The sequence below is a fragment of the Bolinopsis microptera genome, chromosome 6 (genome assembly GCF_026151205.1).
Source record: "Bolinopsis microptera isolate Bmic1 chromosome 6, MBARI_Bmic_1.0, whole genome shotgun sequence".
Classification (NCBI taxonomy): Eukaryota; Metazoa; Ctenophora; class Tentaculata; order Lobata; family Bolinopsidae; genus Bolinopsis; species Bolinopsis microptera.
The window spans coordinates 11,483,348-11,508,947 of record NC_087077.1 but is presented as its reverse complement, the minus strand read 5'-3'; the positions used below and the strand labels follow the sequence as shown (position 1 = coordinate 11,508,947).

The following is a 25,600-nucleotide window of genomic DNA, read 5'->3' as shown; positions in this document are numbered from 1 at the left end:
TGACAATTCTGAGTTTAATTATACTAATTTACCGAAATGTGACGAAATTCACTTTTTCTGCCCCAAAAGTATAATTTCAATGTGATGAAAAATGGGCATGGGTTTCTATATTTCCTTCATCTCTGAATTATTCATTTCAAACTATAATTAGGACTGTTGATGTGAAAGAAAATTTATCTAAATTTTACAATGACGTATGTGACGAAATTTACATTTCTTGACCCTATTTTGAAGAACCATACCCCGATTAGAATTCAATATTCTTCCAGGAATTATTGGTAGGTTATTTTTCAGCAAATCAGAACTCGAGTTGAACAATGCTGAGTTTAATATCACTAATTCACCGAAATGTGACGAAATTAACTTTTCCTGCCCCAACAGTATAATTTCAATGTGATGAAAAATGGGCATGGGTTTCTATATTTCCTGTATAAATCCATTCCAACTATAATAAGAGCAGTTGATATGAAAGAAAATCTATCTAACTAATGCAATGGCTGATGTGACGAAATTTACATTTCTTGCCCCTATTTTGAAGAATCATACCTCAATTAGTATATAATGTCACTTTATCACCATCACTATGTCGATAAATTAGTTATTTTGCCAACACGGAGCAAATAAAGTTGTAATATTTTTTTTTGTGACAAAATTTACAAATTTTTACCCTGTTCAGGTGTTGAAATTTATCCAATGTTAACATATCACTGCCATATAATAATTTATATGACCGGCGTATGGTTGAAATATTGTTAATTGATTCATAGTACGTAACATAGGGTGTTTAAGTTGGTATACTAATATTTACTCAATTTCACACATGTTGAGATATCATACAAATTTATGTGACTAAATTTACCTATTTCTGCCTTCTGTATTTGTATTTGCCTATAACAATGAGATATGTGAACAATTCCAAACACATTCAGCTCACAAAATAATGCTAGACTATTCGGCATTTCTTGTCAGGATGTCATAAACATCCCTCATATAAATTTCTTAAATGTGTGACGGAGTTTACATGGTGCTACCATTTAAGGAAAAAAGTCGCTAAATATGTAGATAATAGTCATATACAGCTATTCTATGAATTGGAAATTCGAAAATTTGGTCAAACACGGCAACAAGGGGTCCATATAAACTCCGTCACGTTTTTATAGTGTGACAAAGTTTACAACTCACTGCCGGCCGCATTTAAGCGATATCTTATCGTCTGATAAAGATATCGTTATGCAACAAAGTTTATCTAGAGGATGAAACGATTATCTTAGGGTTAGAGGGTTTATATAGTTTCATAGTGTGACACATTTTACATCATCGTGCCATTCAGTAGGGTCACTAATATTTACCAATATCCTCAAACTTCAATGAACGTGTCCTTATAAAGTCGAAATATAAACTGATATCTTCATTAATAAGGAGGAAGTTTCAACGATTTCGAAATTTTTCCTTTAAAAACATTTCCTTGTGTTTAGGGAAGCATATCGGTCGATCACTGACTGAATATGCCACTTAATACTTATTCAAGTTGGCATTAAATTCATATATAATGACATTAAACTGTCGTGGCATTAAGCAGAATTTGTTGGACATCACGAATGAGCAAAATTCTCACCTTTCGCACGTGCAAACTTTGAGCGGACATTGCGTGCGCATCCAATATTGAATCGCCGTAAATTTTTGCATGTAATTGTTTTATATATAGCTTGATAAGCATGCAAAGTTTCAAAGTATTTCAAGAAGAACTGTAATCACAACGGCAATCTAAATTTGACAGAAAATGACGAAAACAGCAATTTTCAGTGATTTTAGCAGTTTTCTATCAATTTGGGCGTGTCCCCACGTGTGCAACTTTTCGATTTTTAACTTTAAAACTAGCCTAATGCACAATTTATACCTATAGGAAGCAGAACTGAGCTCCACAACCCAAGGCATGGCCCAACACCAGAGAATACTAAATCGCAAAATTGACGTTTTTATAAAATAATTCTTCAAAAAAGCACAAACTTCAATGACGAATATCTTTATGAAGGAGCAAGCTAAAAAAACTTTCCGGTAGATTTTCAGAATGCTTGAACAATTATTTAAGATAAAAATTTCCTCAGATTTTGAATAAAATTACTCCTTTATGGTTTAAAATTAATTTTAAAAGTTATTACTTTGTCAAAAATCAAGTTTTAAAAACGGTTAACTTGATGACGTCATCAAGGGGTGTTTATGACGTCAAATAATTTTTGTATACAATTTAAACTAAAGTGTAAACAATTATTTGCAAGACCTGTGGTCGGAAATGGCTGTATCTTTTATACTTTTGAATCTATGGACACTTAAATACAGGCTACAATTGACTGGCAAAGCGTCTATCCCTGAATATGTATATATGTATCACGACAATCTATCGTAAAACAGGGGTTCTAGAAAACCCATTTCCCGATGCTCCTGAAACCTGAAACTTTTTTTGCAGTCGATTTGGTCAACGTCTAGACGCCCTGGAAAATTTCAGATCTCTAACTCAATTTTAACATGGTTTTTAAGGCACCTGAATATGGCGATTTTGGGTTTTTTACCGAATTTCGTATAACAGTGCTGGCGAGTATTTTATGCAAATTTCTTAAAAATCTCAACATAACTATTTTTTATTCCTGTCATCTTTGACATCAAATTAGAATGTTTTGAACTAAAAATAAATCTGCTGAACGACTTCCGATTAGTCTTAATGCCTGGAAAACTCCTGCCGGAGGCCGCCGCCTCGGCCGCCGCCTCCGGCCGGAGTGCACGCTTCGCGTGCACAAAAGAGGCTTGTAACGTGTACCAAAGGGGGTATAATAGTAAAGGGGGTATAATAGTAAATGGGGAACATAGTATACCCACAATAAATGCAACGGTCGTGCTTGCCAGCACTGTGATAGATTTACTCGTGTAACGTACTGCTCTCCTGACAAAATTTCTAAGTAACCTACGTCCTACAATTAAAATTTAATAAAAATAAAGCTAATAAAGCGCTAATAAAAGGCTAATAAAGTATTCAGTTATAGCAACAAGCCAGAAGTTTTACTGTGCTGGCGAATACTGAGGTATAACCGGTTGTGGGTTGATCTCAAACCGTTCGAGCGTTCAGCTTATATGCATCGCAATATTCATATTTAAACTCTGCAGCGGTGTAAATCGAATTCAATAATTTTACCCGCGTATCTAAAATATAACCAAAGTTTAGTAACTACAGAACTGTAAGTGTAACAAGTAAAGTTATAGCAACAAGCCAGGAGTTTGAAATTAAAAACACACGTTGTCATTAATTAAGTTGAACCCGTTTTTAATCTCCCTATTTTCAAGGGAGGCACAAACACGGATAACGTAGACTTCATGGGTACCGGGGACCAAGCAACACAATGGGTTAGATGCCAATCTTGAGATTGGAATCCTTGACATTTTGTTTGGTAGATCAAAGTGAGTTGTGGACAATTACAAAGGCCTCCAAAGTAACAATCACTACTTCTACTAGCCGTGAAGGTCACTCATCGCGCCATGGTGGTCCGTTTTGGTAGAAATCTTACTATAGGGGACTTTGGAATCTTTAGCTTTTTTAACTTCAAGTTTAGGACCATTCACATTTTACGTCAGTAGTATTTTGCAAATTTAAGATCCCTCCCCTGTCATCACCCATTAGCAAGCTATTGTGTAGAAACTACAATAGGCATCAGCATTCAGGGAATTTCGAAACCCACTCCCCCATTAAAATGTGAACCCTCTCTTACAAGAATGCCCTTGCATTTTCAATATCACTAAAGTGTTTTGAAGACGTTATGCCGCTTTCAGCAATTAAAGTTAGAGCTGAGATTTTGTTAAAGAAATAATCTGTAATTCGTGACTTGGCTTTGATTTTGATTCCAGATAACCCATATTTAACGATTCCTCTCGATCCTATTTTATTCATTCCGTTTAAATATTTGTATCCTGCAGGTGTCGAGGTGATCCATATTTATTTATGGGAGCGACACCGATTAACCGATCAGACACCCGTGACCATATTCAACTCAGCAATTAGTGTCCATATCTATAAACTGTTATGCATCGAAACGGTGTCGTGTTAAATAAAACATTAAATCTATATCAACAGTCTTCCTGTAAGACAATAAGGGCTGTAAATTGTAAAACAATAAGAGCAGTGTAATTACTCATGGAGATGGTAAACTCAATGGTGTAAAAGTTACAAAGTACTTGGTCCCAATGTTTTATATTTTAGAATGGATAGTTATAATGGCTATTGCAGCACACCTGCCACTCTAACCCTCAAATTTCTAAAGTTTTACATCCATTTCAGTGTTTATCTCAACTGATTATATGAAAGATTCTGCCGATTGAGTTGACGTCTTTTTGTTTTTTTTCGTAACATTTTCCAAATATTACTTAAATAACACTGCCGTTTTTTAACAAAAGTGCTCAAGTCCACTCCCAAATTTCATATTTTGTGGCTAATTTCCGCATTTTTAGGGGCCGGGTTCCCAAAAGGATGTTTCTGGGGATTGAACTTTGGGTGTGATGGTTTCTGAGATGGCTTTAAGGCATAGTTCGACCCAAAAAATAAATTTGGACAAAAGAATCAAAAATTGCAAAATGCTCTTTCAGCACCTTTTTTTCACGACATTATATTTATTAGTTAAAAAGGGGGATTTGAAGTTATCCTTAGGCATTCAATCGAGTGCATTCGTTGGTTGTTGTGACAACTCACAGTTGTCATGACAACTGACAACTCACGGTTGGATCGTGACAACCCAACTTACCTTTTCCGAAAATGTCACATTTCTCCAGATTCTCTGCTTTGTGAATTGTGAGGTCCAACAAGCCAGATTTGATGACCTCAAGAGGTGTATCAGCAGAGTAAGGGTCTGTCGTTATCATGCTCTCTGTAAATATAGACACTGTGAAGATACGATCTTATCATGATCCCTGTAAATATAGACACTGTGAAGGTTAGATCTTATCATACTCTCTGTAAATATGGACACTGTGAAGGTAAGATCTTATCATGATCTCTGTAAATATAAACACTGTGAAGTTAAGATCTTATCATGATCTCTGTAAATATAGACACTGTGAAGGTAAGATCTTATCATGATCTCTGTAAATATAGACACTGTGAAGGTAAGATCTTATCATACTCTCTGTAAATATAGGCACTGTGAAGGTAAGATCTTATCATACTCTCTGTAAATATGGACACTGTGAAGTTAAGATCTTATCATGATCTCTGTAAATATAGACACTGTGAAGGTAAGATCTTATCATGATCCCTGTAAATATAGACACTGTGAAGGTAAGATCTTATAATACTCTCTGTAAATATAGACACTGTGAAGGTAAGATCTTATCATACTCTCTGTAAATATAGGCACTGTGAAGGTAAGATCTTATCATACTCTCTGTAAATATAGACACTGTGACGTTAAGATCTTATCATACTCTCTGTAAATATAGACACTGTGAAGGTAAAATCTTATCGTACTCTCTGTAAATATAGACACTGTGAAGGTAAGATCTTATCATACTCTCTGTGAATATAGACACTGTGAAGGTAAGATCTTATCATACTCTCTGTAAATATAGACACTGTGAAGGTAAGATATTATCGTACTCTCTGTAAATATGGACACTGTGAAGGTAAGATCTTATCATACTCTCTGTAAATATATGCACTGTGAAGGTAAGATCTTATCATACTCTCTGTAAATATAGGCACTGTGAAGGTAAGATCTTATCATACTCTCTGTAAATATGGACACTGTGAAGGTAAGATCTTATCATACTCTCTGTAAATATAGACACTGCGAAGGTAAGATCTTATCATGATCTCTGTAAATATAGACACTGTGAAGGTAAGATATTATCATGCTCTCTGTTAATATAGACACTGTGAAGGTAAGATCTTATCATACTCTCTGTAAATATAGACACTGTGAAGGTAAGATCTTATCATACTCTCTGTAAATATAGACACTGTGAAGGTAAGATATTATCATGATCTCTGTAAATATAGACACTGTGAAGGTAAGATCTTATCATACTCTCTGTAAATATAGACACTGTGAAGGTAAGATCTGATCATGCTCTCTGTAAATATAGGCACTGTGAAGGTACGATCTTCACACTAGATTCTATTACTGCGATGTGCATGGCAAAATTAAATTAAAAAGCTAAAAGTTAACATAAATATTCACTCGTGAAACAATACTAAGGGTTAGATATATGAGTCATTAGATTATAAAAAGAATTTCCGTTTATGGCGGCATTTTGTAAGGATTTCCGTCCTTTCGGCTTGCCGATTGAGCACTGTCAGCAGACGACGCCACCCACAATTATATAATATATATATATATATATTATATAATGCTTTCCCTCTTTAAAAGCTCGCCTTTTTGCTTTATCCGAGACGATGTCTGGCCTGACACGATCCTTACGGACGAGCTACATTTATATAAGTGGTCACGACATGATTCAAATGTCAATAGGCAGTTTTATAATTCAATATCGCACGATTATGCAACAGGGAGCAGATTTCAGAAATGGAAAGCGTATAATGGATTTCTAATAGAGTAGTACCTCTCGAGGCCACTACAAATCTTTCGTGAGCAGTTTAACAGTTTACTTGTTACACGGTCATTGCTGAAGTTATAGCACCAGGTATTATAATAGCGCAAGGCTTAAATACATAAATACATATCCACTTTTTAATTTAGGAACCACTCCCTCTGCTTGCTCTGATTTTTGTATTCATATGGAAGTGTGCTTAACTAAGGATTGAGAACAGGCATAATGATCAAACATCACCTTGAAGTAGGCATAAATAAATATTTCTAAACAGTTTGATCATTTAACTGAATTTATTGATTTAATGGAGCCAATTTTAATTAAAGGACAAAATAAAATGTTAACGTCTTTTACATAATCAAGGAAAAAATAAAAATAGCGATTATTAAGGCCAAAAATTGCGGCGTCGCGACAAGTCAAACTAGACTAAATCGTGGCGAAAATCTCGAAAATCGCAGCGAAAGATAATGTATTTGCACTAATAGAATTACGAATTAGGGGTAGACTGGTTTGTAGGGTAATGATTTGCTAGTTGGTTTGTGTGTACGACTTAGAGGTTGCGGCATAGCATTATGGCATCCTTTGTATACGTTTTTCACTATCAATATGTTCTTAGAATTATCTTCTTTACCCTCATGAGTTTTCGTCCATATTGTGTTCGCAAAGGTATGTTATAAACCTATAATATAGATTAATTGTCTTAGCAATTGATCAATGTTCTCATTGTTCCAAATCTTACTTAACAAATTTGTCGCGGAGAATCGGAAAAATTGCGATTCCGCACGTGCCGCGATTTCCTTTTGACCGTGTTTACATTTCGACAAAATGATGGTTTGTAGCAATCGTGTTTTTCTAAATGTTATCACCGTGAAGGCAATTATTAAGATCGTTTTGTTGGTTTTATACTAAACTGTTGATCTGCTTCTAAAACGTACATACTCCTTATATGGGCAGTTTTAGTAACATGATGGACCAAAAGCTTTTGCGTCAACCCTTATTTTGAACCACGCCCTTTAAATTTTATTGCAGATACCTGATCTTATTCGCTATTACCATGAACGTGGGTTTAACAATTATGCTGGTGTTAACATTTAATGTAAGCAGGCTGATAGTGATCGGTAACAAATTATAATTAGCAAAACGCTAGCAAAACAACAAAGTTACAAGTCACCAAGCTGCTAAAGACAATTTCGCATGATAATAATGATTGCACAAGGATTTAATTATATAGATTCTCATAATATCATATAGCATGTTTACTAGAGTGCAACTTGAACTCTATCAGGCACTCCCCCTTAATTAAAACAAGTGATATTCTCCCTATTGCAGTCATGTTAGCAGCTTTATATTGCAGATTTTCAGAGATAAATAAAATGATTAATTAGTTTGGGCTTTAGTAACCAAGTAAATACTTTTACTGTCAAAATCTTATCAACATGAAGCTGAAGTAGCGAGGATGCAAACATTTTAAAGATTGAACTACATTATTAATGATTTATTCGTTGTTATATTTGTACAATTGCATAAAAACTCAAGCATTTTCCCATTTAAAAATTATTACAAATTAGGATTGAATAAATCAAAATTTTCCTCATCAAGTTGTAAACTCGATTTAGGGAAAAAATTAACTCGACGAACAAATTAACTTGACGAACGAAATTTCAATCTCTTTACGTCTCACTTAGATGGAACTTCAATAGTTTATTCCAAGTTAACAACAACCTAAGAAACGATGACCAGATCACTATAAAATATATTGCTGCCCCATACTCCTCCAAATCGTGTCACGTGGGGACCCTGATGCACATGTCACCATGGTAACATAGTAACGCGTGGTAGCCACGATAGGTATTGACAGCGATCATTGGCCAGACACCACTTGATTAACAACCACCGAGGCCTCTGTAAAAGTAACTACTTGTGTGTAATTTTATTGATCTTTTCCTACCAACAATATGATTAGCGGCGACTGTCGGACCGCGTGGTTACCTCGTGGTTTGTTTGTTCGCAATCGTCACTTTTATAAAACTTCAAGGTGAAGTTGAGCACCTGGCCAGGATTAATCAAGCGACTCTTTAGCGGCTGGATTAATTGGGATCCAAGCTATTCAATATTTGAGTCTGACTGACCAGGCATCTCCAATTTATAACACGAGTTTACTTCGAGCGGATATATTTACAAAACAGCAGATTTGATTAGATTGTTACCAATATTATAACTGTGGGTGAACAGAGCAATACAAGCCATTTACATCATTTTGTGCCATTATGTTAACACAAAAGGTGCACTTACTAAAACACTCACCCAAGAAATTTCACACGTGACATCGGGCTGTTTGTTTCTTTGTTTGGTATTCTGGTCCATTAGAATGTTCTTACCAAAACTGTGACCGAACTTTGTACCCTAATCACCTTAAACTCAATCCTAACCATAAAATGAATCATTCCTTAAACATTACCCTGAAATTTGGGTTTTTCTGTCAAAAACCGTTTTTATTTTAGGGTCAGAAAAGCGTGCATACTTTATATTTAATCTATTTTACTGATATTTTACTCACTATTTACTTACTATTTTACTTAAAGTCTTGCAGGACTATTAAAAATCGTACAATCAAAAAATGTAAAGTTATTTATTTTCTAAGTCTATTTAAAGTTAAAACTTATGTATCTTAATCGGTCGATTCAAGTTTTTTTCAGCAGCCTAATAATTAAATCGGCAGATCAAACTGCAAACTTCATATACAGCACAAGACACATACTTTTAGACTTTAGAAATGCTCTAACTTAACCGCAACCGTTCACATGTTTTATTATATTAGACAGTAAAATAGTTTTTGAGACTGATAAGGGAAACCATAACTGGCTCATCTGGGTCATGATAAGAAATGGGGCATTTTTACTTGTTATATGAGTAATACGTTTCGCAATCAGGGTTTTCTCGAAATATTATGCGATCGTCTCAAGGTGAACTGCATTATTCAAACCATTAAGGAAGGTCCTCGATTAACTCCTCAGAAATTGCCGCTCTATGATGTTCACAAGGGATTCCATCATAAAGCCTATATAAGGTAAACTGGCGGTAAATGTCGGCAATCTGTCATTTTTAATTAAGCATTTAAACGGTTAATTTTTCGGGTACAGCTATGGTTAATTCAATATTGCGCCACAGCACAGGCAAAATGATTCGAAATATGCAAGTGCATCTAACCTCTAATGGTGTTCCACTGCCGCGCTCTCTTGAGCAGACCTACTTCCTCACTATTGCTCGCATTGACAGTTTAGCTGTTTTATAAAATTACCAGCATTACTGGGTGGGTAATGGCTATACGGTGTCTTTGACTCTTAACCCCGCCGTACTCTCAACCCCGCCGTATTGATTGTGTAACGACCTTGAAGCTATAACAGCTATATACATATATATATAATAACCTGTATAACTATAACTATGAGGTTCTTAAAATATTAGGTAATGACTTTCTAATGATCCTCTGGAGGCAACCACATGACCACACCATTCCTTGAAAGTCTTCGATTGGCAGTTTAACACTTTGATAGTTATACGATTGATAGTTCATACTGACTGTAGCATCTGGAACTGCAAAGTATCTGCAAAACCTATAGAAATCTATATTCTGAACTTATAGGAACCACTCCCTCCAATTTAGATTTTCAATCACCACTATAAGCATTATAAGCATGTTTACAAAAGTGGACTAAGGTCAGGCTGCAGGCATCACGATGACATCTTTTCCCATGGCCCAAACTGGGCCAGACAGGCATCTTCAAGTAGTTTTATCATTCAAAATTAATTTCTTCATCTAAGTCAACTGGTTAATGGTTAATGCTATAAATATACTTTGACATTTGAGTTATTTATAAATCAAGAAGGATGAACTTTTGGATGTTCGATATTATATTATCCGTTTTTTTCTCAAATTTACGGATCCGGCATTATTGTTCGCAGCATGGCTATTACAGTATTACTCCACGACCATTCGTGCCGTGATGATAATTTGTTTATTAACTGAATATTGATATTTGACCAGAAATTGAGAGGATGAAATTATCAAATTTGGCACATATAATATGTGGATTCCTTTATAATTATATGGGCTTACGTATAATATGTGCCTTCATTGGTCGCTTGAAAGGTTTGGTTGAAATTATAAGGCAGTTGAAAAAACGATAGATCTATGCTATGTTCAATCGATACTATATTTTTATTGTTTTCTTTCTACGCTCAGGTATATAAATATAATATATTTTTAAAGTAATTATTATAGTGGAAGAGAGAATCCACAACTTTGAATGACCAAATATGGTATTGTTCAATGGTCTTTCAATCAACTTCTCAACCAACTTCTTATTCTTAATCAACCGATGAAGACACGTACGAGACTAAGTTATACTTTTGTATACTAACTTGCAGCCAGTAGCTGCAAGAAGGCGCACACACAAGCTCAGTTATGGTTATTTTTGGCGCATGGTTGCTTCGCGGGCTTGATGCTCCCTCAAAAGTACGATCACGAGCTTTTGTTTGTTAGATCAGCCGTGATCAGTAACTCGAACTTAATTAGCTTTACAGATGATTCCAATGTTGTGAATGTTTTTTGCAATTATCGTTTGCATTATGTAAATATTATCTATAGTAGAAACTATTTATGGAATAACTAAGTATATAATAACAATCGAGACCTCCAGAGGCGACATATAAGTGCAGTGGGTGCAGATTGCAGAATCGCACTATTGCTACACTATTGCTATATTTACTAGCTTTACAGATGATTCAAAAATGGTTGCTAATGTCCAATGTTGTGAGTGTTTTTTGCAATTATCGTTTTATTATTATTTATTTGCATTATGTAAATATTATCTATAGTATTAGTAGAAACTATTTATGGAATAACTAAGTATATAATAACAATCGAGACCTCCAGAGGCGACATATAAGTGCGGTGGGTGCAGAATCGCACTATTGCTACACTATTGCTATATTGCTAAAAACACACAATTTTTCCTTTAAACATTAAAGAAAAATTCCCAGAAAGTTCATTATTACTGCATATTATCAGATGTCAAGTGCAGATACCATCGATAGTTGAGAAAAAAAACAAAAGAAGATGAATCTTGGCAAATGAATTAGTCCTCAAGCTGAATCGCAATACCTCAACAAATCGAAATGCAGGCATTTTAGCGCCTTATAGTATATATACACACTTACACACATAGTTAATACACACATTATGGTTGGAATCTAAATATGTTGTATAAAATTACAATGCATTTACCCCACAAATAAGATGGACAGGATGACCGCGGTCATTCTGCCCATCTTATTGTAAAATCTTGATTTGTGACTTGTGGGGGTGATTCTAGAGTCGATACATCACAGTGCTGGCAAGCACGACCGTTGCATTTATTGTGGGTATACTATGTACCCCATTTATTATTATACCCCCTTTACTATAATTATACCCCCTTTGGTACACGTTACAAGCTTCTTTCGTGCACGCGAAGCGTGCACTCCGGCCGGAGGCGGCGGCCGAAGGCCGCCGCCTCCGGCAGGAGTTTTTCAGGCATTAAGAAGTCGTTCAGCAGATTTATTTTTAGTTCAAAACATTCTAATTTGATGTCAAAGATGACAGGAATAAAAAATAGTTATGTTGAGATTTTTAAGAAATTTGCATAAAATACTCGCCAGCACTGTTATACGAAATTCGGTAAAAAACCCAAAATCGCCATATTCAGGTGCCTTAAAAACCATATTAAAATTGAGTTAGAGATCTGAAATTTTTCAGGGCGTCTAGACGTTGACCAAATCGACTGCAAAAAAGGTTTCAGGCTTCAGGAGCATCGGGAAGTGGGTTTTCTAGAACCCCTGTTTTACGACAGATTGTCGTGATACATATTCAGGGATAGACGCTTTGACAGTCAAATATAGTCAATTGTATCCTAAATTTAGGTGTCCATAGATTCAAAAGTATAAAAGATACAGCCATTTCCGACCACAGGTCTTTAAAATAATTGTTTACACTTTAGTTTACATTGTATAAAAAAATTATTTGACGTCATAAACACCCCTTGATGACGTCATCAAGTTAACCGTTTTTAAAACTTGATTTTCGACAAAGTAATAACTTCTAAAATTGATTTAACACTATTTAAAAGTAATTTTTTTCAACATCTGAGGAAATTTTCACCTTAGATAATTGTTCAAGCATTCTGAAAATCTACCGGAAAGTTTTCTTATCTTACTCCTTCATAAAGATATTTGCCTTTGAAGTTAGTGCTTTTTTGAAAAATTATTTTTTTAAAACGTCAATTTTGCGATTTAGTATTCTCTGGTGTTGGGCTATCCCTTGGGTTGTGGAGCTCAGTTCTGCTTCCTATAGGTATAAATTGTGCATTAGGCTAGTTTTAAAGTTGAAAATCAAAAAGTTGCACACGTGGGGACACGCCCAAATTGATTAAAAATTGCTAAAATCACTGAAAATTGGTGTTTTCACGATTTTTATCAACTTTGGAGTCCCGTTGTGATCCAAGTTCTATTTGAAATCTTTTGAAACTTTGCACGCTTATCAAACTATATATAAAATACCGCTATGCAAAAATTTACGGCGATTCAGTATTGGATGCGCACGTAACGTCCGCTCAAAGTTTGCACGTGCGAACGGTGAGAATTATGCTCATTCGTGATTTCGAACAAATTCTGCTTTACCACGACAGTTCAATGTCATTATAAATGAAGTTAATGGCAACTTGAATGATTATAATGTTTTATGTTCAGTCAGTGATAGACCGATATGCTTACTTAAACACAAGGAAATGTTTTTAAAGTAAAAATTTCGAAATCGTTGAAACTTCCTCCTTATTAATGAAGACATCAGTTTATATTTCGATTTTATAAAGTATCCTGATATGACATTATAATCAAAAAGAGATGATATTTTACCAAAACCCATAATCATGGGTAGAGTGGACCGCTGCCAGTGTCTCTCTTTCCCAAACAAAAGGAAATGATATTAATTTGATTGACCGTTCTCAAATGCAAAATGATACCGAGAATGAAATCGGTCGCTCGCTTTTTCCATTAATTTACAATTGTAATAGATTAAGAAGAACTACCCGAAGGCAGCTGTACTCAGCAATAAAGATTCAATAAACTTCAGCTAATTTACTAACTACCAGTACCACCCTTATCCCGAAATACTAGGTATATCGACCCGAACGCAACCCAAAGGAATTTGTACAGCATGTGATTGATTGTAAGCCGTGAATGAATACTAACTACCAGTACCACCCTTATCCCGAAATACTAGGTATATCGACCCGAACGCAACCCAAAGGAATTTTTACAGCATGTGATTGATTGTAAGCCGTGAATGAATGGGAAAAGCGAGCGACCGATTTCATTCTCGGTATCATTTTGCATTTGAGAACGGTCAATCAAATTAATATCATTTCCTTTTGTTTGGGAAAGAGAGACACTGGCAGCGGTCCACTCTACCCATGATTATGGGTTTTGGTAAAATCTTAAATAAATAATAATGCGTAATAATATTAATACAACGTTATACAACAGTAATTATAGGCTATTGGATAATTAAACCTGAGAGTACCTAAACGCTGCAAATTGGCAAATTGTTCAGCTCAAATCGCGTTGTTTTTTCCCAAATTTGCCGCACATAAAACAAATTCAGGCAAGTGCAGGATCGCACTATTTAAAAATTTTATCGCACAGGCTATATGCTACGTTTGGAAAACGTCCATTAAGGAAGCATAAAGTGATATCATCAAATTTATAATGCAAAAGGAAAAGAGTTTGTCAAATGTTAAAATAAAATATGAGAAAATATGCTTTTAGCGACCGACAAGTTATTTGAGCAGCTAGTACTAGTAGGTTGAATTTGAAAGAACGATCAAACTATACCATATAAGGTCAGTACAAACTCTGGATTCTTCTTTAACTTTGTTATAATGCATAATGTTCCCTTGTGAGATAAAATCTTGATACATGTTACGTATCCCAAATATCAGAGATATATATATATATTTTTCCGCCCTTCGCGCGCGAAAAGTGGCATGCAACGTATGTCAAATAAAATCCACAATTTGAAATTTCTATTGACTAAAATATTACATTGTTTCGTCGACTTTTTAACCGACCGAATATATTCGTGATACAGTAAAACCCCGCTTTATATCGTTCCCTAATTTACTGCACTTGTACTTGCTTTTTTTCCTGAAATATTTGGACAATGTCCAGTTTGTGAAACTTTAAATACGAACTATAACAAATAACAATACCCTGATTTCAAGCTGATTATCATGCTCGTTAGAAAGGTACCATGTGACGGGTGACCTGACTAGGAGTAGGACTAGGACTCAAAAACCAATTAATTAATCACGATTTACAGTACCTGCTATTTATTGTTCCCCAAACTTTGCGGAAAATTGAACATTGACCGGTTTTACCGTAAAAGTATTAGTAGCATGTGGCAGTAGTATTGCATGTAGCAGTAGTAACATGTAGCAGTAGTATTGCATGCCATCGTGGTCTAGGTGGTCTCCTGCACCTTTTCAACCTTTACGCGATGAAAAAAACTTAGCCCTAATTAAAACGTACATTGATCGTCGCTCTTATGGAAGACTATATGTATGATCTTAATTTTTCTATATTTAATCCCAAAAGTTTTCAGTATCGTTATAAATCGGTACACTTACTGAGCTTAAAAGCATTAATACATCAACATTTGGCTAAAAATGTTGACGAATGTCTCGACACCATAGAATGGTGTGTTTGAATGTTTAAAGAGAGTGCTGGTTTATAGTTCAAGTTGGTACATTAAGGTACACACAGCCCCTGGAGTATTCTTCTGTTCTTGGAACTTGAATAACATCATTTTGCTGTAGGTAGTATCAGCCTGTTGATGCTTTACAGCTGAAATTTTGTATTGTTTCGATGTTCTGCTGCTCTCGGAAGATGTTTGACAAATTGTTTGAAAGATTTACATTAACTTCTAGCACCGTGAAAGAAGAAGTGGTCGAAGAGGAGGACATGACCACCATTTTACCGGAACCGTGTAAATCAGGACTTCTTCAGATAACAGGTGAGTCACAGTCACAGTCACAGTCACAGTCACAGTCACAGTCACAGTCACAGTCACAGTCACAGTCACAGTCACAGTCACAGTCACAGTCACAGTCACAGTCACAGTCACAGTCACAGTCACAGTCACAGTCACAGTCACAGTCACAGTCACAGTCACAGTCACAGTCACAGTCACAGTCACAGTCACAGTCACAGTCACAGTCACAGTCACAGTCACAGTCACAGTCACAGTCACAGTCACAGTCACAGTCACAGTCACAGTCACAGTCACAGTCACAGTCACAGTCACAGTCACAGTCACAGTCACAGTCACAGTCACAGTCACAGTCACAGTCACAGTCACAGTCACAGTCACAGTCACAGTCACAGTCACAGTCACAGTCACAGTCACAGTCACAGTCACAGTCACAGTCACAGTCACAGTCACAGTCACAGTCACAGTCACAGTCACAGTCACTACTAGATAGCAAGTTTTCCCGCGAATTTATTTTACACATCGAATTTTAGGTGCAGTGGTTCAAAATTTGATAAAAATAGGACCGGTATTCAAATATGAATTAATAAGTCAAATATGTCCGACAACATATGTCAAGAAATAAATTATAGCGCAAGATACTCATTGTAAGCTAGAGCACTACAGTTAACAGTTCCTTGAAGAATGAAGATATTAATTTGAAAAAGGAATAATTATTGCACCTAAAGTTGAAATCTTTTTTCTCGCGCAAGGTAACAATATTTCAAAACCTTCATATATTTCTGTAGAAAAAGCGACCAATGCAATTTCAATAAGTTGCCTGGCGCGGGAGTGGGGACGATAGGCTAACTTGTTTTAGTTTTACAAAATATCCAAAATATTAAGGAGTCTACTAATTTAACATTTGAGGTCTTTCGATAATCGACCCTTATTATGGCTGATATTGATAGCGTTTATCAATTTACAGTGCACTCGGGGAAGAATTTAAGAAAAGCTGACATATTTGGTAAAGGAGACCCGTATGTAGTGATCAAGGTTAACAGGGTAAAGATCCATACAACAGTGGTGAAATATGGAACTGATTCTCCACGCTTCGAGGAATCTGTTCATGTAGGTATTTTCTCAGGCACTTAGCTTTATTATAAATATAGGTCACGGAGATATCGTGAACTTATAACGAATTAATAGATAATGGCTTTTAAATACATCGCGTTAAACCATAAACGTCCAATCCTAAATTTCGCGCCCGGAAGAAATATGTATTGTTATAATTAAATTATAATCAATCTTCTTTTGCAGTGCATTCTATCAGATATTAACGACTCTAAGCTAGCGTTTGAGGTGTATGACAAGGATATGATCGGGGTGGATGACACGATAGGATGTGCTTTTGTCAACTTATTCAAGAAACCCTCCATAGTGGTAAGAATAAGTCAAAATCATTCAGTTATAAGTGATAAAGTATTTTGGTATATTTATAATTGTGATAGTGATGATTGCAGTGATTCTCATTTACTGACTGGATTTGATTTTCAGAATATACTTCGTTAAGGTTTTTTCTGTTTGAATTTAAATGTGCTTGGACGTTTTGGTTAAGTAGAAGTGAATCCAATATTTCAACTTTGTTTATGCCGTATCCATGAAATAATTAAATTTCAGAATTCAGCATTATTGCTGTCACTGCCGGATATCAACGAATGTGGAAGCCTCTACGTTTCAGTGAGCTTCACACCTATGACTATCATTCGACCACCGTCGCCAGACGCCCACCACTGACTGCAACAAGCTCTACCGGTGACTGTTCCAATCAGTTGGGAACGCTGGACGTCACCCCAAAAAGTGACACTGGTCAACAAGTCCTGTCGTAAAGTAGACAATCTGTCGCGGACGGAATGAGCTGTTCCAGACATAATACCCTGATCAAGGGATTTTAATGCTTTAATGGATTTATAGTTACCATGGTGATGTACTAACCATAGTAACCATAGTAACCATGGTGTAGACTGTAGATGTATTTAAAATGCAATTATTCGGACATCACGTATTATATATTTGTGATGTTAGAGGTTTTGTCAAATATCTAATCTCATATGATGATTATGTACCCCATTCCTTACATGTAGTCCCACTTTTTAACATAACCCTAAAGCCTAAACCCAACCTTAGCCTAAACAGAACCCCTGGCGCCCTGATCAAAACCCCGCAATAACCCAGGCCTACACCCCACCCAGCTGAGCTTGTTCATGCAGACATGACATCACCTCAACTAGTTCTGTTAGAGATCTTCGGACAATTTGAGGAAGTACTTTAATCAAGTAATTTTGTGATAATCAAAAATTGATTTAATAGTTAACAGTTTAATAGTTTTATGAAACAGTAGAATTAACAAAATGTCGTATTTTCAGACCAAATATGGAAATACAAAGATACGCTCCTACTAAATCGCTCGCCCAAATTTTAAGAAAATTCTTGCGAAAAGAACTGTGAGGGCCACTAAATATACTTTGCTATATACTTATATAAATACTTCATAAGTTACTAAAGCAGTTCTAACAAATGTCTTGAGAGTAAAAAACATTGGGATTCAAATTGTTATTTATCAACATCAGCATCATTGTTCACACTTCATTCACACTTCACACTATCACATCAGCAACCTTTTTGCCCAAATTAGACCGGCCCAACATCCTCTTTTCAGCAACAGCTGTCAGCGTGGAACAGTCAGCATGATTTATATCGGGGCGCACTGGCCCGTAGAACCAACACCACTAAGGTAAAGTTCCTCTACATTCAATTAATTCGCCTAAAAATGGAAGAAATTGTAAATACTCAATAATAGCACTGAGTATGGTTTGCTGTACTTAAAGCTTGTAAATTTAAAGCACTTTTTGGAAATATCTTTAAAATAATAAAAATATTGAGGGATCGAAATTGTGATTGTTCGACATCAATAAAGTATCGTTCACATATCAAGTCGCGACTTGTTTCCAAATTGGACTGCATCCCGGCGGCCCCTCCCCTATCGACATTGTTACTTTAAGTTAGCAACAGTCGGTATTGAACAGCTCTGTAACCCTTCTTATAGGGTCGTTCACATATTACGTAATCACCTTATGAACAATTTGCAACCCCCTCCCCCTCCGTAATCAGTTTTACACATAGCTATTGTGATTTGTGTCAAAATTACACTAGTGTTATCATTTGAAAACCCTCCTCCCCCTCGGTTGATTACGTAATATGTGAACGACCCCTATTTGAACTTTTGAACGATCCCTTATCAGTGTCATCAAGAAGAATTCAAGAACGCAAGAAAATAAGGCTTCTAGTGCACTTGAAGTGATATCTTTAAGCAGCACATGCGAACTTGGTATCTATCGATCTTAAATAATGATCTGTGGTATAACTGACATTAAATATGGTGTCAAAATTCTCAAATATCTTTAATCTTCTCATACACCAGCATTTGAAACAATAAGCGAATTCGTTCCTCTTTTACTTTTTTCCTCAAAATCACATCAAAGCAGGGTCATTAAATAAACATGGATCCTTAGATCGCCTTCAATCTTTCAATGAAAGATCAGTTTTTGCATTCAATTATTCAGGTCTTGTTTTCTCAATAAAATTCGTCGACCTTCATGCAGAGAAGCAGCTCACTGTATTTCTTGGAATTGGGAACCCCGTAACCACTGTAGATATCAAGTATAAGCTCGGTCACAGAAACTCCGGTCACCTGCTTTCTTATCAGGAAGCTGTTCAAAACCTGCGAGATTTCAAAATATATACATCATCGAACAACGGGATATGCTGTCTTGAGTGTCTATAAAATAATTTAATTGAATAAAACTAATAATCTACAATTTGTAGGTCTACATAACGTTTTCGGTCTTGATCAATATCTCAATGTGTAAAACTATTGGTTCTAAAAGGTTTGAAACAGTCCCGCAATCTCATTACCTTGTGAATCTTCATGGCACGTTTCCAACTGTAGTTACCATGGATAGCAACCACGTAACATCGCTTCTCCCAGTTGTGCCCCACAAATATCCCAACAGAAAGGGGGGCGGGAGCGTTAACGGAGTACATATCAGGGATGAAGAACATCAGGTGGCAATACTGAGGATAAGACTTTTAGCTACAATTTGCTCAACTCCGTAAAAAGAAAATGCCATGAAAAAATCCAGCCATATCATAAACAAAATATCCTCGTAACATAGTACCCAAATTAATATTACACCTAACATTTACATTAATAATATATTAACTTATATTAATATATACTATTAATAGTCATGATAGGCATTTTAATTTACAGCGCGATTGCTTAAAGTGTTGAGGTACAATAAGAACTTACGACGACTTTTTCAGTATCGGGATCAATTTGCCCGATAATTCTGATAGGCACAGTCCTCTCCATAAGCAGACCCATAGTGTTCACTCCCTTGAAGTAACTGAAGAATTTGAGAGTGTAAGTTTATGACTTTATCATAAAGCTATAAGGGTGTTAACTCGACAGATTTGGAAGGTAAGTTTTGATGAAGAGTATGATACCTTGTCTTGAAGTTTGGAGATATTATCTGATAAACTAATTACTAGACAAGTATAGACTACAGCTCTATAGATAGGCGGGGAAAGTGTGGGTGAAACATAAAGCCCGTTTAAGATAAAGTCTCGTCACATTCCGAGTCCTCGATTGCTTCTGGAGACTGACATCTTGAATCACTTCAAGATCACGCACATATGTACTTGATGCTGGGAATAACTCATAATATATGTTTTACACATGACAGAGGAGGAATCCAGACACAAATTAGCACATTCTATGCATTTTAAGTAGAGTGTCACTGATCAGGTTACTAATGTATGGTCAGATTTAGGGGTATCTTATTGGAACCGCACAGCCAGCATTTCACCAAATTTGAAATTTGGTAAAAGCAGCATTTCCAAGATTATGATTAAACTAGAGTATAAACTGACAGACTGACTCACTTGTAGAGTTCCTCGTAGTATTCAACCATGGCTTTAGAGCCCTCCAAACAACTATTATCAACTGGCTCGTATCTGGCGGGATATACAGCTGTTACCTCAGTTTTGCCATGAAAGGGATTGGAGAACATATTTGCAGTTCGATGTTTTTCAGTCGATTAGTTGGACTGACTAGTTAATCGACTGATTCAGATTACCGATTAGTAATTAACACAAAAAAAAAGTTTTCAGTTTTCGCCAAATGCAATCGGTGTTATTGGTTTCATAATGCTGTTAACGAATGACTAACAAAGACTGATAATTAACCTGCTTGATGAGATCCAGTTCATTTCCGGATAGTCCCTCATTTTTACTGAGGAGGGAAGTCGCACATCGTCCACACCTGAATACCTGACAAATATTTGAAATTTTGTTTATTAGCTTGCCACGTTTATTACATAACTGAGAAAATTATAGTGGGCTAGATTCGATTTCGTTTGTTCGACTTTGTACTTTTGTAATGATTCGAACGGAGAACTCATTACATGTTTGGAGGGGGATTTGTTTTAAAACATATAAGAGATACGAAATTACATTTTACACCATCGCCAGGACAAGATTAAATTTGACCCAAAAATTAAATTTGACCCACTCAAATGAAGAAAAATTGATTGACCTGATACTATCCGATTCAATATTTGTAACCGAGTATGTGCTTCAATTTGTCTGAACGATGAGACAAATTGTACCACATACTCGGTTACAAATCATGAAACGGCGAGAGCAATTTAATTTTCTATTAATTCCACTCACGATCATTGATCAGGTGGATTTTTTGTGAGTTGTAGAGGAATCAGAAGATCAATGTAATATTGTGAGACTACTTTCACTACCTAAACTTTGAATACTTTGAAATAGTGACTGTTACAAAGTGCATATCTTGACAATACAAATTATAAACCACGTAAATATACCAGTACAGACTCACTACCACGATAAGAATACTTACTTGGGGCACTCTTTGCCGTTGCAGATGTTTGGTAGGGTTTGGAAGTCTTGAATCTCAATAAGGTCGATGTTAGGGTCAGCATTTAGGGCCTGACTAACCTTGTACTTTCCAGCCAGCGTGCATATTATCAGTAGCAGAAACATTCTGCAGAGGGGTCTGTTAGAAATATAGTAATCGAAGTGGTGGGAGATTTAAATTCATTGCTTAAGTAATTAGTAATGCGGAATTTTATAGATAAAAGAGCTAAAATCGTGTAGAATGAAAAAAACTTCTGCACACGATCAAGGTGTTATAATTATACATTTAGGTATAATTATCAATTTAGGTATAATTGATTACATTTATCAGTAAGAAATTGGGTCATTGCTTTTCAAAATCATTTCACTTTTCAGAGGCCTATTTCGGCCTTAAATTGGAAAATATATCAAAAATCAAAAATGTGATCGATGGCCAATACCATTATTTTGCCTTTAAACTACCATAACGTTATTGATCGAAATTTTCAGGACTAAGTGAGACTTTTTAATAACTCTTTGTGGCACTTGATCAACTAGTCAAGCCCCAATATTGTTAAGAACAAAAGATTTGCAACTATGAAATCCTCAAAGATAGTACAAATCAAATCATATTCAATGAAGATAAAGTTTTTTGAAAAGGAGACTCGGTCTAAATTAAATCATATTGAACAAAGAGAAGGTTTCTTCAAAAGGAGGCTGTGCCTAATGCAGTTTGAAGGAGCTAAAAACTGGAAGTAACACTAAAAACAATAGACGCACACCATCTGCCACGAGCACCCTGACTGCGTGAGCTCAGTATAAATACCCCCTCCATCTCTTCTACTTCACCACTATTCGACATATCATCTCAACATGAAGGTTCTAATTTTCCTGACCCTAGCTGGCCTCGCCGCTTCGATCGACTACGAGCACGTTCTTCAATCTCCTGGATAACTCAAAAACTTGTTCAATAAGTTCACAGTTAACTTTGGCAAGGCTTTCTTTCTCTCTGAAAGACCTATGAGACTGAGGCTGTTCAGGAACGATCTGAAGCAGATCGTCAGGCTCAACAAGGAACACGAGTGGGTCTCAGATAAACATCTCATTTTGAAAAGTAGCACTTACAATTTGTAACACCCTTGTAGCACTAACAACCTAACTTCTCCAGGAATCAACCAGTTCACAGCCATGACAGTTGCTGAGAAACAACAGCACCTCGGACTGAACATTTCCCTCTCTGCCCCGGTTCCTGAAGAAGAACTTGTCCTGTCTTCTGTCCCTGCTGCCTCCACCAAGGACTGGAGGAACGAAGGCAAAGTTGCAGCAGTTAAGCACCAGGGTAAATGTGGATCTTGCTGGGCTTTCTCTGCTGTCGCAGCTGTTGAGACCAACTATGCTATCCAGACCGGAAAAATGAAGCAGTTCGCTGAGCAAGAGTACCTCGACTGTACCTACAGCAACAGAAACGGATGCGAGGGAGGATTATACTTCGACGCTTGGGCCTACTCCATGAACACCGGACGTCTTGCAACTCTGGCTGCTGTACCCTACAAGGCTAAAGATGGAGCCTGCTCTTACAGTAGAGTTCACAACGGACTCGTGGCTGCCAAAATTGGTTTAAGCAGGTTTATCTCTGATGGAGAGAGCAATGTGATCAGTGCCCTGAACTCTGGTGCTGTGTCTGTGGCATACGAGGCCACTGATGATTTCTTCAAATACAAAGATAATATCATCCGTGATAACACTTGTAAAATGAGGGCAAACCATGCTGTCACCGCTGTAGGATACACTCGCGATGCTATGATCGTGAAGAACTCCTGGGGTGCTGCTTGGGGAAGGGGTGGATACTTCTACACCGGCAGAGGACATCACGGTTGTCAGATCTACAAACACGGAATGGTACCTACCTTGAAATCAACAGGAAAGACCGACACCGATGCTGACTACGTCTCTGTTGAAGAATAAAAGCAGCATTGGTTACCGACGCTGATGGCTGTGGAACAGTGAGGTCCAGCAACGGAACCTGCAAATACGCTCACACTTAAGAATATGCTAGAACTAGAAGATTGATGCCATGAATTTGTTTCATTATTCAATGTTACAATTTTTGTTTTAACTTGTTGGTATTCTCACAAAGGTTGGTCTACAATTATAGAGGGTCGCATATACTCATATAAACTAAAAAGGGTGTAAAAGGAGTCCAAAAAGGATCTAAAATTCTAATAATTAGTCTTGTATAATAAAGGAAGGTCACGAATTAACTATGTCTATACGCTTCTCCCGAAAAACGAGCACGATCGAGTTGAACTATTATCATTATCAGCTGTTCTACATTCCCACGTTGAGACGAAATATGCCCTGATGGGAATTTTGCGAATTCCGGCCACCTTGATCTGTAATTCGACCCCGGTAATCGGTACCAAAGTGCCAACTAGGACTTTTTAAAGAATTTAATTTGACCGAAAATAGCCGAACCTAATTAAAATTACTGGTTGTTATACCTATAACAAAATAAAGATCAGAATAGACGGATCATTGAATTTAGGATGTGCTGAGAATTGAGGAAGGATGATTTATTAATATTGTGTAGGTGCGGTCTCGAAAAACCGTTAGCCCAAGTGTTACAGACATCAACCTGCAGCACAATGGATTAAGAAGATTGCGATCAGGCAAATTAATTTCCAATTCGGTTGAAAATCTCATCTGTAATTTTAAACTTACTGTATACTACGCATCACGTTATCCATGGTTATCTGTCAAAAAATAACCGAAAAACTCAATCAATCAATCAGCACGCCGCAACTAATAGTGATAATGGTAACACACTCAAACTAATGCTCTACACAAAGAGATGAATCCTATGAACTGAGGGAGGGTGTCTGCACTAACACTTGTAAGATAACTGTGAATCTCTACAATCTTACAGTAGGAAGTACCCTGCATATCAATGGTTATGCACTAACTACAACAGAACAACGTGCAGACTCTTCAGATAACACTTAGGTCACCGCTACGATTGCTAAGATTAGAGTTCTGATAGACTGGTACTTAGCCTGGTACTGGTAGAGAAGGATTATTATAGGCACGTGTTAACATGGAGTATGTACGTGTTAAATATACAGTGCACGTGTTAACATGGAGTATGTACGTGTTAAATATACAGTGCGCATCAGCTCTTTAGAGTTTCTTATCTGGATCAGTGAAGTTTGTGGGCCGTGATCTCACTCTGAATAGGTACGGTACACACCCCACCCTTTAGACTCTAGCAAGTGTGTGTGTGTTATCCAGTTATCGCAATAAGGCTGGTCTGTAATAGACTGAGGATAATTGGTGGATAATATGTTTAACTGGACTAGGCTATCCACTCAAATAATCGTAACCGATAATTATCTCCGATAATTCGTTTATAAAAGTAATTATCTGTTTATCTAGATAAAATATATTTTTATCGGTATACAAATTCACTAGAAATTACCGAAAATACTGCCACAATACAATGAAATTTGAAGGAAATATGAGTGGTTTTGTTCAGTGTTCCCAGGTAATGTAAGAAACAGTTCTAAACGTCTTCTAGTATGATAGAAGAGGTAGTTTACTTGGATGTAAGCTTGAGAGGTTTATTTACATTTTTATACCTATAGAACTGTAGAACTGTAGGAACTGTAGAAATCCAGAAAAGGTTTGTCTTCAGGAGAAGGATTCTGTTGCTCCAAGTTATCCACAGGAGAAGGAAACTCTTCACTGAATCATTTATGCTCTGCTGGTCCCAGGAGAATGGAACCGGTGCTCTACTGTTTTGAAGAAAACTAGTACACTACTGTTCTCAGGAGAAGGCAACCGGTGCTCTACTGTTTTGAAGAAAACTAGTGCACTACTGTTCTCAAGAGAAGGCAACCGGTGCTCTACTGTTTTGAAGAAAACTACCTAGTGCACTACTGTTCTCAAGACTTTAAGAGAAGCTTG

General features: G+C 36.4%; 2 protein-coding genes across 2 annotated transcripts; one reads left to right on the top strand and one right to left on the bottom strand.

Moving 5' to 3' along the window:
* Window positions 1-15,429: 15,429 nt before the first annotated feature.
* LOC134817246 (uncharacterized) lies at window positions 15,430-18,021 on the top strand. The gene is made up of 4 exons (XM_063826387.1): window positions 15,430-15,694; window positions 16,638-16,780; window positions 16,970-17,092; window positions 17,330-18,021. The coding sequence occupies exons 1-4, from the start codon at window positions 15,547-15,549 to the stop codon at window positions 17,444-17,446; spliced, it is 531 nt and encodes a 176-aa protein (XP_063682457.1). The 5' UTR covers window positions 15,430-15,546; the 3' UTR covers window positions 17,447-18,021.
* On the bottom strand, window positions 17,987-24,506 carry LOC134817245 (uncharacterized). Its single transcript, XM_063826386.1, has 7 exons — window positions 24,359-24,506; window positions 21,642-21,785; window positions 20,960-21,043; window positions 20,657-20,728; window positions 20,022-20,118; window positions 19,625-19,783; window positions 17,987-19,430 (listed from the first exon to the last, which is right to left on the bottom strand). The coding sequence occupies exons 1-7, from the start codon at window positions 24,382-24,384 to the stop codon at window positions 19,284-19,286; spliced, it is 729 nt and encodes a 242-aa protein (XP_063682456.1). The 5' UTR covers window positions 24,385-24,506; the 3' UTR covers window positions 17,987-19,283.
* Window positions 24,507-25,600: the final 1,094 nt, after the last annotated feature.

What these genes read in the sequence shown, in the direction of transcription:
- LOC134817246 (XM_063826387.1), top strand. Translation starts at nt 15,547, where the DNA reads ATGTTCTGCTGCTCTCGGAAGATGTTTGACAAATTGTTTGAAAGATTT. An exon ending in AGGACTTCTTCAGATAACAG is followed by an intron (nt 15,695 to 16,637) that starts GTGAGTCACAGT and finishes ATCAATTTACAG; the next exon opens with TGCACTCGGGGAAGAATTTA. An exon ending in TCAAGAAACCCTCCATAGTG is followed by an intron (nt 17,093 to 17,329) that starts GTAAGAATAAGT and finishes ATTAAATTTCAG; the next exon opens with AATTCAGCATTATTGCTGTC.
- LOC134817245 (XM_063826386.1), bottom strand. Translation starts at nt 24,384, where the DNA reads ATGGATAACGTGATGCGTAGTATACA. An exon ending in CCGATACTGAAAAAGTCGTC is followed by an intron (nt 19,784 to 20,021) that starts GTAAGTTCTTAT and finishes TCTTATCCTCAG; the next exon opens with TATTGCCACCTGATGTTCTT. An exon ending in GTGCCATGAAGATTCACAAG is followed by an intron (nt 19,431 to 19,624) that starts GTAATGAGATTG and finishes GAAATCTCGCAG; the next exon opens with GTTTTGAACAGCTTCCTGAT.